Source organism: Porites lutea, chromosome 4 (genome assembly GCF_958299795.1).
Source record: "Porites lutea chromosome 4, jaPorLute2.1, whole genome shotgun sequence".
NCBI lineage: Eukaryota > Metazoa > Cnidaria > Anthozoa > Scleractinia > Poritidae > Porites > Porites lutea.
The window spans coordinates 37,340,694-37,356,723 of record NC_133204.1 but is presented as its reverse complement, the minus strand read 5'-3'; the positions used below and the strand labels follow the sequence as shown (position 1 = coordinate 37,356,723).

Genomic DNA, 16,030 nt, shown 5'->3' with positions numbered 1-16,030 from the left:
CTTCGAAGAATTCAAACTTGTTTTCTTCTCGACGTAGCGCATGGTCTGTTTTGAAATGCAACCAAGGTAGTGAAGTTTTTGCTGAATTTTCAGGTACATTTTGCACTCTATGGCCAAGACAATTACGTTTTTGAAAGTATTTCCCTAATTAGAAGAGTTGTAAAATGTAATTTGTAATGGACAAATTAAATTAAAAAAGAAAACGTTACTCACCGTCCAGTTTATCCGGGTACTAGCTGCAAACTTAAGCCTTCTTTCCTGTTGCAGTTAAAATTTGTTATTTCTTTAATAACGAAAGGGCTACTTTTCACCTTTGTCGATCCTCAAACTCACTGACAGTACTGGTCAGAAAATGTGTTCCTTCTACAGTAGTTTCTGAAGTGCTGAGACAGACAGTGAAAAAAAAATGTTGACAGCAGTATAACGAAATAAAATTTAACAACAACATCTGGCAAAACCGCTCATTTTACCTTAACAACAGGTGTAAGTATGAAGATTGTTATGAACAAACTTAAGACAACACTTAATTTTAATAGAAAAAAGACTGCAATTTAAAAGAAATTATTTTGGATTACAATTTTAATTCAAAAGGTAAAGCTTTTCATAAAAAGAGGATATTACATGGCCGCGCGCAGATACGAAACTTCTCTTCGAGTGTTGAAAATTATGCGCGAACGAGTGAAATATTTTTTTCAACACGAGAAGAGAAATTTCGTATCTTCAAGCGACCATGTAATGTTCTATTTATTATATAAACACCAATGAAATGCCAAACCATTTTACTTAAATAGTTTTTTGGTCTGAAAGGTGCAGTTTATTATGAAGCCATAGCAATGGTGATATTTTCACATGTGAAGATATATATGTTATTCACCGGCTGGGAGGTCCGTATTGGGAGAAACTTTGCCCGAGGTCTTGAGTACTCAGACCGAGGGCACAGTTTCTCCCAATACGGACCGACCTAGGCCGGTGAATAACATTTTTATTTTTTTCCTACTGAGATTTAAAAGTTTCAGGAAAATTTTACTTCAGCCTCCAACCTATGTGTGTTGAAGAAGGGCGTGTTCGTGTTGATGTTATTCAAAGCGCGCGATCGATTGCAAACCAAAACAAATGATTACAACATAATTTTTAACTTGTAATTTATATTTAATATCACAATTAAGCTCTCTTTTAGAATAAAGAAAGGTTTTTGTGTCTTGGTAGACAATTCATAATCTGAGTGTCAAACAAGGATAAAAGAATTGACGAACTTAAAAGCCACAAGAAAGAAAATACATCAAAGATTTTCCTCGGCTGAATATTAATATTTACTTTAAGATTAATTCAGTCGAGCGGGATTAAAACTGCACGAAGGCTTTAAAAAAAGAGCTAATTACACATACCAATCTTAGAGTTTTGAAGTGAATGCGAATAAAAGAAGGCGATGTGGGTAACTAAACAAGTATATAAACAAAGAAATAAAAACGGCGATAATCGACTTCGAATCGACTGCTGGAAAAGTTGTTCGTGTTGTTTATTCAAGATTGAAAGCTACATGCAATCGTTGACAACAACCTTTTCTGAAAAGTAGAAAACTAGCGAGGCCAAATGCAATGAAAAACGTCAGAACCTATATTCAGACAGCAAAAATGGAAAACAAACCTTCAAACCGAGCAAAAATGTCCAATAAACAGTGCATAAAAGCAAGATTGCAGTACTTACAGCGTAGGTTATAAAACTGGTGAATCGACATCACGAGCCGCCTGTTTTGCTTTACTTTAGCGGTTTTCCTGGCTGACTTGCTTGATTCTCCCTTCAGATGTTTTGTCTGAATAACAAAATTCACTTTTCCCTAGCTAACGCTTATAATAGCGCAAGTTTTAAAAGAAAAATGGTTCTGAATCACCGGTTTTGCTCATTCATAAGGGACCGGTCATTATTTATGTGGGGGGGTGGGGGGGGGGAAATCATGGGGTGGGCCAGGCCTATTTTTTTTAGAGAAAAGGGGTGGGCCGAAAGAGAATTTCATGATGATTGGGGTTGGGTCATCGTGTGTTTTGTAAAGAATCACACTCACTACAATTCATGTGGAAGACCTAAATAAATTCTAACGCAATACGAAAAAAAAAACTGGTGAAGAATTACATTGAGCACTTGTCGCAGCTGCAAAATGTCAATGAAATCCGTAAGCAAGAGCGAAGAAAAGAAAAGCTTGTTGGAGCCATAAAAGATGTACATTGCTATGACTGGAAAACACTTGTAGAGAAGGGGGAGCTTGACACTCTGAAAGTCCCCGAGTTGCACAAATACATTGAGCATAATAAACTTGGCAAGAACGGAAAGAAAATCGACAAAATCAAGCGAATCACAGTACACTATTATGAAACTTCAAAGGAATCTACATTTCCTTCAAGCATCAGTGTTGGTGAGGACAGTGATGAGAGTTACAGTGACAATGACCTTGTTTTGTTTGATGAAAGTGAAAGCGAAAGTGAATCAGATGATGACAGTCATACTGTAATAATACAAGAAGGCACATCAACAAGAAGTGGCCACAGAGTAGGACACTGGTCCACAAGATATGCTGATTTCGTTCAGTGAACAGGAACTCCTTATAGAGGTATAGATTGAAGGGGGTTGGGGGTGGGTCACCTCTTATATAAAGTTATATGGGGGTGGGTCAAGAATTAACTAATGGCCTTAAAGGGGTGGGTCACATTTTTTCTTTCATGCTAAAACAAAAAAAAAAAACCCACCCCCCCCCCCCCCCCTTCCACATAAATAATGACCGGTCCCTAACAACAAACAAACTTGTGAATGAAGCTGCCAACGATTCCGCCCGGGTTAGCGGGCAAGATCGTAAAAAAACTGCCCGCTCTCGGAACCAATCAGATTGCAGGATTCGGAGGATTCCGCCCGCTCGCAAGCTTAGAAAAAATTAAGCATGTTATTTTCACATGTGAAGATATCAAGTTTTCGCGCGAAAGCTCACTTGGTATTTCATTGGTGTTTATATAATGAATAGATATCCCTGCAAAAAAACAAATTTCAAAAGTGAGGATCTAGCGTTCGTGTTGTACAAAAAGGCTGGGAGGTATACCGCTACGGCGCGGGCCCCTATTTTAAAACGAATTATCAATGAACGTACTAAATTGATACTAGGTATAAATGTGGATTTGGTAAGACAGGCGAGTCAAATCCACGCCAGTAATTATTAGGTAAAGAATTAAGTGTGGGAAGGCAGCTCTGATATCACTGATTCAATCATGGACTCATCACTTATCCATGTTCTGAAGAGAATACTTGAACAAACTATTATAGAAGGGGCTGGCCATTCGTTTTACTGCTAACAAAGTTTAGAAGTGAAATTGTTGGAAGACGAACATACTCCGCTTACAATTTTTCTTCGTGGTGTTGCTTTGCCTAGCAGAAGGCAGAATTTCTCTCGAACGGGAAACAGTTTCATTGTTAGATGTTTTGTGAACTCGAAGTAACCAATGAGAGCGCGCGCCGTTGGGAAAAAATTTCCAGCTATATACCAAAAGCAGATATTCTTCACATATCTCGTCACCCAGCGTCTACTGCCGAGCCATCGTTTTGTTTCTCATGTTAACGGTTTGCCACGTTCTGTAGGGTAATGTATGTAGTCGGAGTCGGCAAGCGTTTTGGCACTTTTATCAGTAAAAGAGGTTAGTAGTATTTATGTTTTCCTCACGTAACCGAACACCAACTGGTCAGGAGTAATTTTACATAAACCGTGAAACAGTATCTAACAAAAGCTGGCGTTTAAACGAGGAAACTCGCACCGGCGAGAGTTTCTATACTGGGCTAACTTCTTGATTTCATAATCGCTTTTTCATGTTGTATGTTTTTTCGTCGTCCCATGACCAACATGACGACGCCATCCTGAATTGACGAAAACTACGCATGCTCTACCCGTTCCAGTCCACCGGGAGGCCGATTTCACATCGAAGGGAGTGGTTGCTTCGCGTTTATATGACACTGGAGTAAAATTCTCACTTGAGTACAAGAACCGAGGGAAAATAACGCCAGCGCGAAATGAAATGAAATGAAATTGGACTAATACAGCGTAGTAGTCTATACTATATATTTCACGGGCTAAGTAAAATCACTTAATAAAAGACCTTGGCATAGTGTCAAATAATATCATGGCATATAATGAAGATGAAATAATGACAGTTGAAGTGATGGGTGTTAAGTAGTAACTGCTGTAACTGTAGAAACTTAATAAGAGCAGAATATCCAGTTGGAAGCTATTGTAAACGTCAGGGAAAGTCTATTGTATTTTTTATTTGCATATTGGTATTTTCACAGTTTAAACGCCCAATTCTTGATATTAAGAGAAAACAACTCATACAGAGGAAATAACAAAACAGAGCGAATATATCAGCGTGCAAAATTAATATAATTACACCTCTTTTGGACACGCGCATTTTCGTGGTCAGTGGCCGGCTGCCCTTTTTGGATTGTGCTTTAGTAACGTTGAAACATTAAGACGATAAAATAAATAAACAAAATAAAGCCTGTTTATGTTCTTAAAATGATGGTTAACAACAGCCTGAAGGTACTTATAAAAAAAATTTAAAAAAAGAAAGTGTTTAAAGCTGATTTCATTGATTCAATCTCTTACGTCATCATTTATTTATGCTTTGAAAAGAACACTTAAATAACCACTTTAGGAGCGAGTGACCATTTTTCATTTAAAGGTGACGAAGTGCAGATGTGAAATTGGTCAAAGAGGAAGATGGTATATTTACGATTTTTCCTTCTGCTGTTTTTTGGCCTCAGAGCAAATATCATTTCCTCAGAACAAGAGCAGTCTTGTCAAGTGAAAGTGATTCAAGAATGTTTAGATCATTCACTAGGGCTTTTGCAAGCTATCGAAAGTGGAAATGAACGTCTGTTGATAGAGAAGTGTGACTCGCTGCAGGTGAGTCCTCTGGCACGGTCAAAAAAGGTGCCTGCTATCTAAGGCCCTGTTTATCTGGAAAAAACTTGTCCCGGGTAAAAAGGGTCACTTGCCTACGCGGGTTACCTTGGGCGAGGCTCCATTTCCCTACAAAACGTGGCGAACCATTTACATGAGAAACAACAAGTTGGCCGATCAATTTAGGTTCCTGGAAATAACTGCCCACCTACCCCACCTACCCTACCCCTAAGCTAACATTAACACTTATTTCTTACTCACTTTGGGCAAAATGATGGCTAGCCGGGTTACCATTTCTCGATAGTAGGGTCACTCTCCTAGCGGAGCCAACTTTTCTCCATATAAACACTTAAACTCACCCAGCCGGGTCAACTCGGTCAAGGCGAGACAATCAGAGCATACACAGGCTCAGGCAAAAGGGGTCAATTATTTTTCTCACTTAAATTGTCGCTTATGATGATTCGCCCGGGAAGGTGGCTTTCTTTCCCGGGACAATCCTCTTCCACATAAAGTGGGTCTAAGCTTTAGAGGGAGACCTTTGCTAAAAGATAAAACATTAAGAATTTATAAATTCAGTGGCGCCTAAATAGCCCCACTTCAGAGTGTTAGTTGTATTGAAATTAAAATGATTATCATGAAACCTGGAGGAGCAAACAAAAAAGGCGATGATCGTCGGATTAGTTTGGGGTAGGTTAAATGAGTTCAATTTCCTCAGGAGACAAATATTTCTGTCTTTTGCGTAATTTCCTCACTTGGTTCCATCACTCGTTTTAAACTTTTTACTAGGAGCAAGGGTCATTGGAATCTATTGGCAACTTTTTGCACCTAAAATTTTTATGTCTTGTTAGTTCTCTTTTCCGTCATTACTTGTCACAGTGCTACGTGTTTTGTACCTTTAGAATGGTCATGAGAAAAGGGCAAAGGAGGGGTTATTATATAACCTTTTCTGTCATATAGACTTATATGTATTTTCGTATTGCCTATAAATGCGTGCTTGGAACGAGCTGTTAAAAAGTTTCTAATGTCTCTTTTCTTCGTCGGAAAGGCTCGGTTGAACGAATTATTTTAAAATGATTTTCATTCAAAAAAGCCCAGGCAGTCAGAGAGTCACAAGTCACAACCAGTCAGTTAGAACCGCCATTTCCCTGATTTTAACAAGAACGACAGTGTCACCTTTATGTGCATAAGTTTTGTCGGCTACATATTCATGCATATTGAAAGTCCAGTGCCGGATCCAGACCTTGAGATAAAGGGAGGGGGGAGGAGAGGGGCGGCGGTCAACCAGACCCTTAGATAAGGGGGTGGCCCGGTCTCCAAAAATTTTTTTTCGGCCCTTCGGGCATCAGTTTGGTTTAAAAATAAGGGGGGCGGGCCCCCCTAGCCCGTTCCCTGGATCCGCCACTAAAGTCTATGACTAAACATCAGTAAAAACTTCAAATTAAGCAAGGAAGGAATCAAACGAATGGGATATAGCGTTTTGGCACTTTTATCAGGAAGGATTTTAGTTTTTTTTTCTTCCAGATAACCGAAATCGAACTGAAACATCTGGAAAAAGTGTCAATTAATAATGCCAGTCGAAGTTTTGGGTGCTTAGTAGTAATTGCTGTAACTGCCTGTAGAAACTAATAAGAGCAGAATATCGAGTTGAAGTTATTTTAATGTCAGTAGGAAGTCTGGTAAATTTTTCTTATTGCAGATTGTGTTCGCTGTTTAATCGCCCAATTCTTGATACCAACAGAAAGTCTGATTTTTACTACTTAGCGATCAGCTGCTGATGGAGCCCAATGTGACGTAAATCCAACACAGGTTCCCGCAAAAGTTGGGAATGTCGGCGACCATGATCGTATAGTACCACCCTTTTGATTCAATCTTAGTATAATATTTTTTAAAAAGACATTTTTTGATGTACATAGAAATTAAATAGCAGTTTCAAACTTGAATTTATATTCTGTAGCGTATCTGAGAACATGTTTTGCGGGCTAATCATATCAGACATTCACAAAAATTTCGGATCGAAATTGACCAATCACAAAAGAAGGCAGTTACCTACCAGGAAGGTCAGGAAAGTTCAAACGGTTTTAAATTTTTCGACGGTTGCATTGTTGGAAAACTTGAACGTTAGGGGTCCTTTTCCAAAAGAGAAAATTGAGAATCTTTTGTTTTAATTCCTAAAGCGTTGCGATTGGATAATCTTATCTAGCTACCTCCACTTCGGTCAATAATTGTTATATATTCCAAGTGCCCCGGTTCGCACCGGAATCGAAATTCCAGGACTTTACCATCAATCTAAAACTTTATAAGGGGTCTTGAGGGGTCGTGTGTAAACTGACCGGAGTAATTAGTTCGTAAAGTTACACAAATGTTTCTTCTAAAACAAGCTCGAAACAAAAACACTAAAACATTCCGCTTAAACTACATTTAAATAAAATATTTCAAACAATTTCACAGAAGTTTATAGGTCTTAAAGGTTGCCAATGGGTAATTCAGCGCTAGATGTCCTCCAGAATGAGAATATTGTTAATGATTAAGGGTTCTCGTGCTGTCTTAAACTATTGTTTTTTTTTTTTAAGTTCTTCTCGGTCGAGATCTTACCAATCAAAAACGTTAGATTACCATTTTAAATGAGTTTTAAACGGAAAATTTGGATCATTGAAAACTACGGCGCGGTGACATCGATAATTTTAAGGAAGAATTAGTAGAAGCTAGTTGTTTACTTATTGTTGAACTCTCTTGTCTCCCGGGCTTGTCGGTACCTAGCTATCTTAGCTGGTTGGTTTGGGATATTTAGTTGGTTTGGGATATTTAAACCAATCAGAAACGGAGAAATATTTTACATAGACACAGTACAAAAATGACCGATTACAATAATTAATTAAAATCAGTTATTGGATTATAAAAACTACGGTGCAATAATTTTAATGATATGGTGCCGGAGGAAAACAAAATAATATAATAAAATCAAAATGTTAAAGCGAAGAAAAATACTTCTTCATTGCCATTACCGTAGAAATTATATCGCATTGACGGTAAACGAGCCTTATATATAAGCTGTGTTGATGGTAAAGGTGATGAATGGGAAGGACGTGGGAATAAAGTGGTAATTCAAAATCTGATTTTTTCGTCAGGCCTCGATTGATTGCTTTTCCATCCCTCGTTGTCCTGGAAACCTTTTGAGGACATTTCGCTACTTCGTTTTAATGGCGGCAACCTCCCTCAAGAAATCACTTCATGCCTGTCCCAATCTTGACGTCGTGGAAAACTTGAAACGATTCGTCAATAAAGGTTTGTAGGAATCCCGGGGAGGTAATCCCTATAATGACATATACGGGGAAGCTCTCATTTTAGGCTCCTGGCTTCAGATATATGAATGGGTAGGGATTTCACTAGTTGAAGTATTTGAAAGGGTAGAGTAATCTGTCAGTTCGATGTATTTATGGCTGTGAAAAAGTCTTGAAAACGTTGACTTCTCAGTGGTTTGGGACACATTCATATTTTAAAGAAAGTGCACTTGCAGTAGCTAATTAAAGAGATGCAAAGTTCTAAACTAGGTATGTTAAAGGGGTACCATTTCTCAATAGAAGGTATTCGAAAGGGGTACCTTTCAAAACTGAAGAGTACATACATACATAAATACATACATCAAGTAATTTATTCAAGATGCATTAAAATATATACAAGGTTTAAAAAGGATATCTTGAAAGGGAGGTTATGAGGTTATCCCTATGTTAAAACTCCCCAAAATAACAAGTAAATAAAAAGAAAAAGATAATATCATAATAACAATAGTAAAAGGCACTTCCTAGTAAGACATTGAGACAAAATTTTAACTTGAAATTAAATAGTCGAAGACTTCAACTAGCTTGAACTATGTCTTCAATTATGACTTCAACTATAACTAAAGTTTAAAATATTTCTTTAGGTAAATCGTTCCAGAGCCTGACTATTCTTACGAAAAATGAATGTTTATAACAATTCAGTCTTGTTGATTTGACACAAAGTTTACTAAGAATGATTTGCTCCAATAGATTCAGAAGTAGCGAATTAAACAAAAATCTTCAATGAAAGTTAAGATGACAATAACCAAAGACCATCTTGTAACATTCGACTAAAGATAAATAAGTCCTACGATCAGATAAAGTAGGTTAAGCCGCCGGGCATCGCTCTTCGTAAGACATCTCTCCTTTACGTTGGTTTAGGGCCCGGCATTCTCGACGCTCTTCTCTGTACACATGCATTCAAGTAAATGGATGTTCCTAGCCAGATAAGGGCTCCAGACTGGTGCTGCATATTCTCAGATTGGCCGTACGAGAGATTTGTACAGCATAGAAAATATATTTACATTTGAAGTTCCAACGGAACGTTTAATAACGCCTAATACTTTGTTTGATTTATTGGCAATCATGTTGAAATGATTGCCCCAGGAAAGGTCCTTTGTAATTTGACCCCAAGGTCTTTGAACCAGTTCACGTCCTTTAGGGTTTTTCCTAAAGTATAATTGGTTACTGACATAGGCGAACGCCGTCGGGCAATTTTTGGCTAAGGGGGGGGGGGGGGGGGGGGCGGTAAACCATTTGCCCAAGCAATTCTTGCAAGTTGCCCAAATTTTTACAAAACAGTCGAAAAAACGAGGGCCATACGATGCAACAACATAGGCTGTACTGGCAGTGGAAGAGAGCATTTGTCAAGAAGTTAATGTCAAGAAGTTAATGTCGCAAATCAGTGGTATAAAAACAATGGCATGATTGTTAACGAGAAAAACCACCAAGCTCTAATCCTGGGAAAAACTGAGCACAATTTATGTTTCCCAGTAAATAACTCAATAGATATATTTGGGATGACAATAGATAATAGGCTCTCTTTTGATAACCACGTATCAGTTATCTGTAAGAAAATAAATAATCAATTTAACGTAATGCTTAGATTTCGCAAACTTATAAATAAGTAGACGCTATTGAAGCTTTATCAACCCTCTATTTTGCCACATTTTCATGACTGTTCTTCTGTTTGGCATTTCCGTGGTGCCCGCAATGTTGACAAAGTAGATAATTTAAATAAGCACATTCTTAGGTTTATATTACTGGACTACGGCTCTCCATATGACATTTTACTAAGCAAAGTTAACATGAAATCTCTATTCATTAAACGCCTCCAGAACTTCATGATCACATTTAAATATAAGAGTCTGTTCTTTACGAATTATCCACGGCAGGTTATTTAAAAGATATGTTCACTCGTACGGTCTTCTTCCTACAATTTGCGCGGAAATCATATCCTGGCCCTTCCCAACCCAAAAACAACGACTTACGGTCTGCACTCTTTTTCATACTAAGCTAGCAAAATATGGAACTCTCTCCCAGACACTTTCAAAACATCAAGCGGGAGAACCTCAGACATATGAAACTTTTCCACAGCAGATCTACAAGTTATATTTCCCTCTGCATGCATAATCTTGTATATAGTTTATAAATGATATTGGAATTGTAATATAACATATTTTAATTTATTTTATTTTAACTTCTTTTCTCGGAGACATTAGCTCTACAGCTACTCTGTAAATTTGGAACATAAATAAAGTATATGTATGTATTTATGTATGTATATGAAAGTGGCTCGATACAGTTTTTCATGGTCAATACCTGCCAAGTTTGAGCATAAACTACGTTGCTACAGACAATGCTTTTGGAAAAATTGCCACCACAGTTGTATTATTGAGATAAAGATGAAAATTTGTCATGATCAGGGTCGCAACGACATCGGAGTTTTCATAGCAACGAAATAACGCCAGTACCTATTATACTTGCAGCAATATTTGTCACTGGGAACTGTTCTCACAAAATCGTTCACCGGACCTTTTTCCTCCAATATTTTGGGATGAAGTTTTTATCGTTAGAAATACGGTAAAAAAGGAAAATCTTGATGTTTGGCCGTTATCTGTAGAAAAAGAAGCGCTTTTGAAATGCAATTTCACCTCACAGTAGCTTCAATCCTTTTAAAAACGTGTATGAAAGATCATGGAGATAGTTCTGGCCAATTGCTACAAAGAAGGATTTGAATAGTCTGTATCATGGCGCTCTCGTTAGTGGTTTTGTAAGCATCTCGGTCTACTTTAACAAATTAGTGAATAATTTTTAAACCGCTCGATAGATTTTTTTTAAAAAACTAAGAGCTGATGCAATCTGCCATACACTGTTCCGCGAGCGGAGATGACTCTAGAAAGTTATGCGGACTGAGTTTTTTCTAGTCAATTCAGGACTGGAAATAGCCCACTCCAGCTATTGCAGTGCAGTACAGTGCAGCACAGTTCCCAACAATAAAAAAAATCAGCATATGATACCCTTCCCGTCAGTTATATTAACCAGAAACTCATCACGTGCTAGGCAACCACCGTCTCGTGTGAATGTAACTGGATTATTACACCGACTTCAGGCTAAAATAGAAAATATATATCTCTTCAAAAAAATAATAATAATAAAAAGCATGGAAACGTCACTCCTTAAAAACTGGCTTTGCCCAAATTTTCTCTTGCTGACCAAAAAATCCGAGTTGCCCAAATTTTGGGGGGTCTGCATTCCCACTCGCCCCCCGGCCCGTACGTCTATGTGCTCCTTGGATCACCAAGGAACTTATTGCCTTGTGCAAAAAGGAAAGATCTTTGTACAAACCTCGCAGAAGTAACAAAACAACCATTTGGGAAAAACACCAACGAGTGAACAATTCTGTAAAGACACACTACAAAACAGCTCGATGGGCATACATTGAAAGACTAGCCTCCGATCTGAAAAAAAAATGAAAACTCATACCCTTCTGGAATTTTGTTAAGTTCAAGAGAAGACATTGCTGTTGTGACAGACGACCTCTCTGTTGTTCAGTGCATCAACTCCTACTTCCTCTCTGTGTTTTGGTACCCCAGATTGCGTTTCTGTCATGAAACTCGAAAATATCAATTGAAGTACTGATGAAGTAAGACGCCTCCTTCTGAAACTCAAGCCTAATAAAAAGTCCCCTGGGCCTGACAATATCGCCTCTTGCGTTTTGGGAAAATGTGCACCGGAACTAGCACCTTTAATGGCGCATATTAAACAAATCATTCTCATCCGATTTATTACCTAATTAATTGCAATGCGTTGATATCACACCATTACACAAGAAGGACTCTAAATCTCTCAGCGAAAATTACCACCCAATCTCTCTCACATCTATTATTATTTTGTGAAATCGGGGAAAAATTTGTTTTTAATTGGATGCATACGTTTTGGCAAGAAACTTCTCTGATACAATCAATTCGGTTTTCTGAAAGGAAGATCCACCGTCCAGTCAATGAATGACTGGGCTAAATCGTGTGATTTGTCTCGCCCAACGGAGGTGGTTTTCCCTGGCCTGGCCAAGCTATGCGACAGTTTGGCTCACGAAAGGTTCCCGCTGTAGCTGAAAGGCAAGTGTATTGACGGCTGCTTGCATGCCTGGCTCAGGCACTTCCTGACAGGACGCAGGCAGCGCGTGAACTGAGGGGAACTACGTCTGATTGGTTGTGTCGTATGGACTTATGTATTTTCGTATTGCCTATAAATGCCTGCTTGGGACGAGCTGTTTAAAAGTTTCTAAAGTATCTTTGCCAGAAAAGTTCGGTTGAACAAATTATTATGTTTTGAGAATAAATCTTAATTAAAAAAAAAAAAACACTGCAGTCAAAGAGAAACAAGTCACAACCAGTCAGTTAGAACCGGCTTTTCCCTGATTTGTTTTGATAGGTTGCATAAGTTTTGGCAAGAAACGGGTTTGATAAATAACAACCAATTCGGTTTTCTGAAAGGAAGATCCACCGTAATGCCACTGGTGTTAGCTCTGGTGCTCCACAAGGGACCATTCTCTACCCATTATTGTTTTTGATCTATATCAACGAGATAACCAATTGTGTTTCATCAACTGTGAAACTTTCTGCCGACGATACAAAGACCTATCGTCAAATGGTCGACCCTATTAAGGATCCTCAGCCTTTACAAATGGATCTGTCCAACCTTATGAAGTGGACGCGCGAGTGGCAGTTACCGTTTAATACGGACAAGTGTGAATCTATGCGCATAACTCATACACGCGATAAGTCTGTTACGCAACATATGTTAGATAAGCCTTTGAAGGACGTGAAGAGCCAACCTCGTTCCCAGGGTTCTCTCCTACCCGCAACCTCGTTCCCAGGGTTCTCTCCTACCCGCTCTACCCGAGCGAGAGGGCGGGTAGGAGAGAACCCTGGGAACGAAGTTGGTGAAGAACTTCAAAGACCGAGGCGTTACGATATCGAAGGATCTCTCACAGGATAATCATATTAGCATAACTGTGAACAAAGCTTAAAATCTATTAGGTTTAATCAAACGTCCTGATGGCACCACCAACGCAAGCGTTTTTTTTCCACGCTGTATTTATCTCTGGTATGACCAATTCTTGAATACGTTGTAACAGTACCCGTTTGGTGCCCTTACCTCGTCAAAGACATCCGCGCCTTGAAGAGTATACAGAGAAGGGCATATAGATTAGCACTTAATCAACACAAAGGAGAAATGCGTTATGTCGATCGTTGTAAATTGTTGAACTGGCCGTCGCTAACTGACCGTAGAAATTATCATTTTATCTTTAATTGAGTGAGTTCGTCTTTGGATACTATAATTTGAATTCTCAAAAGCTGGGTCAACAAGAGCCAATCAACCCCTTCAAATTGTATGTTAAAAGCACAAGGCGCGATTGCTACAAATATTCTATTTTTATAGAATACTTTCGAAATGGAGCGATTTACCAAGAGACATAGCACAGGCTGAAAGCCTTCATCATTTAAACATAAGCTTCATCATTATATGATCTATTTAATAAATTTTAAACTAGAACCGTGCTTTAATCAAGTCCTTTATTTTTGAATACTTGTATTGTTCAGCATTTTCTATTTCTGTTTGGGAGTTCTAATACAGGGCTAACCTCTCAACTCTCTTTTCAAGATGTCTTTTAATACTATGTTTTTCCTGTAAATAAGCTTGTTTACATCTTGAATAAAGTTAGTACCGTATATTCCGAAAATACGCCCCTTCATGTATAAGCCCCTCCAAATATAAGCTATCCCAATCGATTTTGAAACGCAAATTTCTCTCCGTAGATAAGCCCCTCCGAATATAAGCCCCTCAAAAAGGGCCTTTGAAAAATATAAGCCCCGCGGCTTATTTTTCGGAATTTACGGTATGTTAGTATGTTGTGCAAATAGTTTGGGGGCAAGGAGGCGAGGGGGGGGGGGGGGGGGAGCGAACGAAGATGAATTATTGGGAATGAGAAAGTGGTCACTGGCTTTACCCGCCAGCAGCAAAAAGGAAAAAAAATTGGCTCCCAACAATTAACAACGGCAAGATACCCAACTTTATTTCAGTACGGACTAGAAAATTGGCTGTCACGTAAATTACAATTAGAGTAATACGAAACGTTTTCCGTTTTTTTTCTCAAGGACGGACTTAAGGTGCGTTTATCATTTGCAAAAAGCTTTGCTTATGATTCGTTTCGGCAAGTTTAACAGCAAAAAGTTTCAACCAGGCATTTCTCGAAAACGCTCGTATAAAAATGGTTTACAATCTGTGAAGCTAAACATAGTTACATGACGTGCAAATCTTGAACAACTTCAAAAAAGAATGTCTCGCTTCCATCACATATGGAGGAAATATAAAAATTAATGGCAATGGTGTCCCCACGTGACCATGGCTGCGTCGATCTCGATAAAGCTAATTTTTAGGAACCTCTAATCGCCCTTTCCATGGCATACAAATACGTGCAGTTCCGTCGATTTCCTGCTTCAGTTGTTCGTAGCCTGAGAGCAAGCTTACCAATATGTGGCGAGTGAAGCGTGCCGCGAGAGAGCTCGCGTCTTCTGTCGTGTTCGGCTCTCGAGTGGATTCTGGCGACTCCCCTAAATGGAGAGCCTGCTCGCAGGCTATGTTTGAGTCATGTTCTCGTTTCGTGTTCAAAGAAAGTAGGGTGTCCGGCAGGGAAGCTGGAGATCTTGTGACTCTTGATTTCGTTTTGATAGGTTGCGGAGACAAAAACACCTTTCGGGACATCTGTGATAGGAGATGCAAATGTAAGAATGGAAAACTAGTTTCTTGCTACAGAGTACGACAAGACTTCAAAAAAATGAGCGTTGAAGAACGAACACGCCTCATAAAAGCTTTCAAACTTCTTTCGTCTGATCCAAGATACAAAAGCGACTATGAGAAATTAGGAAAGCTGCATACAATAGTACCAGAACCGAAGTATTTTTACCCCTGGCACAGATGGTATGTCCTGGAGTTAGAAAATCTTCTTCGCCAGATCGACTGCCGGATTACAATTCCTTACTGGGAATGGATTAAAGACGCGGCGCACTGGACCCGAGGCTCTGAGATCGAGGATGTGTGGAATCCAGGTCCTCACGGTCTGGGAGGTAATGGGGTCTCCCCTTTCAAGTGCGTAATGGATGGTCCGTTTCAAAAGGGTGAATACTCTTTACCACAGTCTGCTGGTGGGAATTGCTTAAAAAGACATTTTAATTATTCTTGCAATCTACCAAATGCAGAACAAGCAAAAAAGGTCCTCAAGGAGGCAAATTATACTGTCTTTAGCGATACAATTTTTGGCGGTCTTCACCTCATTTTCCATAAATGTATTGGTGCTAGTCAATACTTCAAAACGGCTCCATACAACCTAGAATTTTGGCTTCACCACAGCTTTCTCGACAAACTTTGGGTGGAATGGGAAAAAAACAACAAAGGTAGTAAAAGAGGTTTATCACGTATTAGGTATCTTATGTATGGCACTATACATTATCCTTTGGAATATCTTGATGAGAAACACTTACCTGGTGACGTAAAAGTGCTGTATGAGGAGTGAGATAATAATTAGAGTTATCGCAACAATAATTTAGACCGTTTTCCTTCGTTTCACCAATCGCTAGATAAGAGAAACTTCGAGTTTTCACCCTGAATTGCAGGGTTTTTCGATTCGTTGGCTGCACGATTGTTTTAGTGTGGGTTTGGCGTGTGGACACGTAGAACTGTGTCTGTTCGGGTAGACGTTGCTGTTACTATTTGTCTTATTAAA

The 16,030-nt window shown here is 38.9% G+C and overlaps 1 protein-coding gene across 1 annotated transcript; it reads left to right on the top strand.

Moving 5' to 3' along the window:
- The first annotated feature begins 14,782 nt into the window (after nucleotides 1-14,782).
- LOC140934620 (grixazone synthase-like) lies at nucleotides 14,783-15,820 on the top strand. The gene has a single exon (XM_073384216.1). It carries the CDS (start codon nucleotides 14,783-14,785, stop codon nucleotides 15,818-15,820), a length of 1,038 nt encoding a protein of 345 aa, XP_073240317.1.
- Nucleotides 15,821-16,030: the final 210 nt, after the last annotated feature.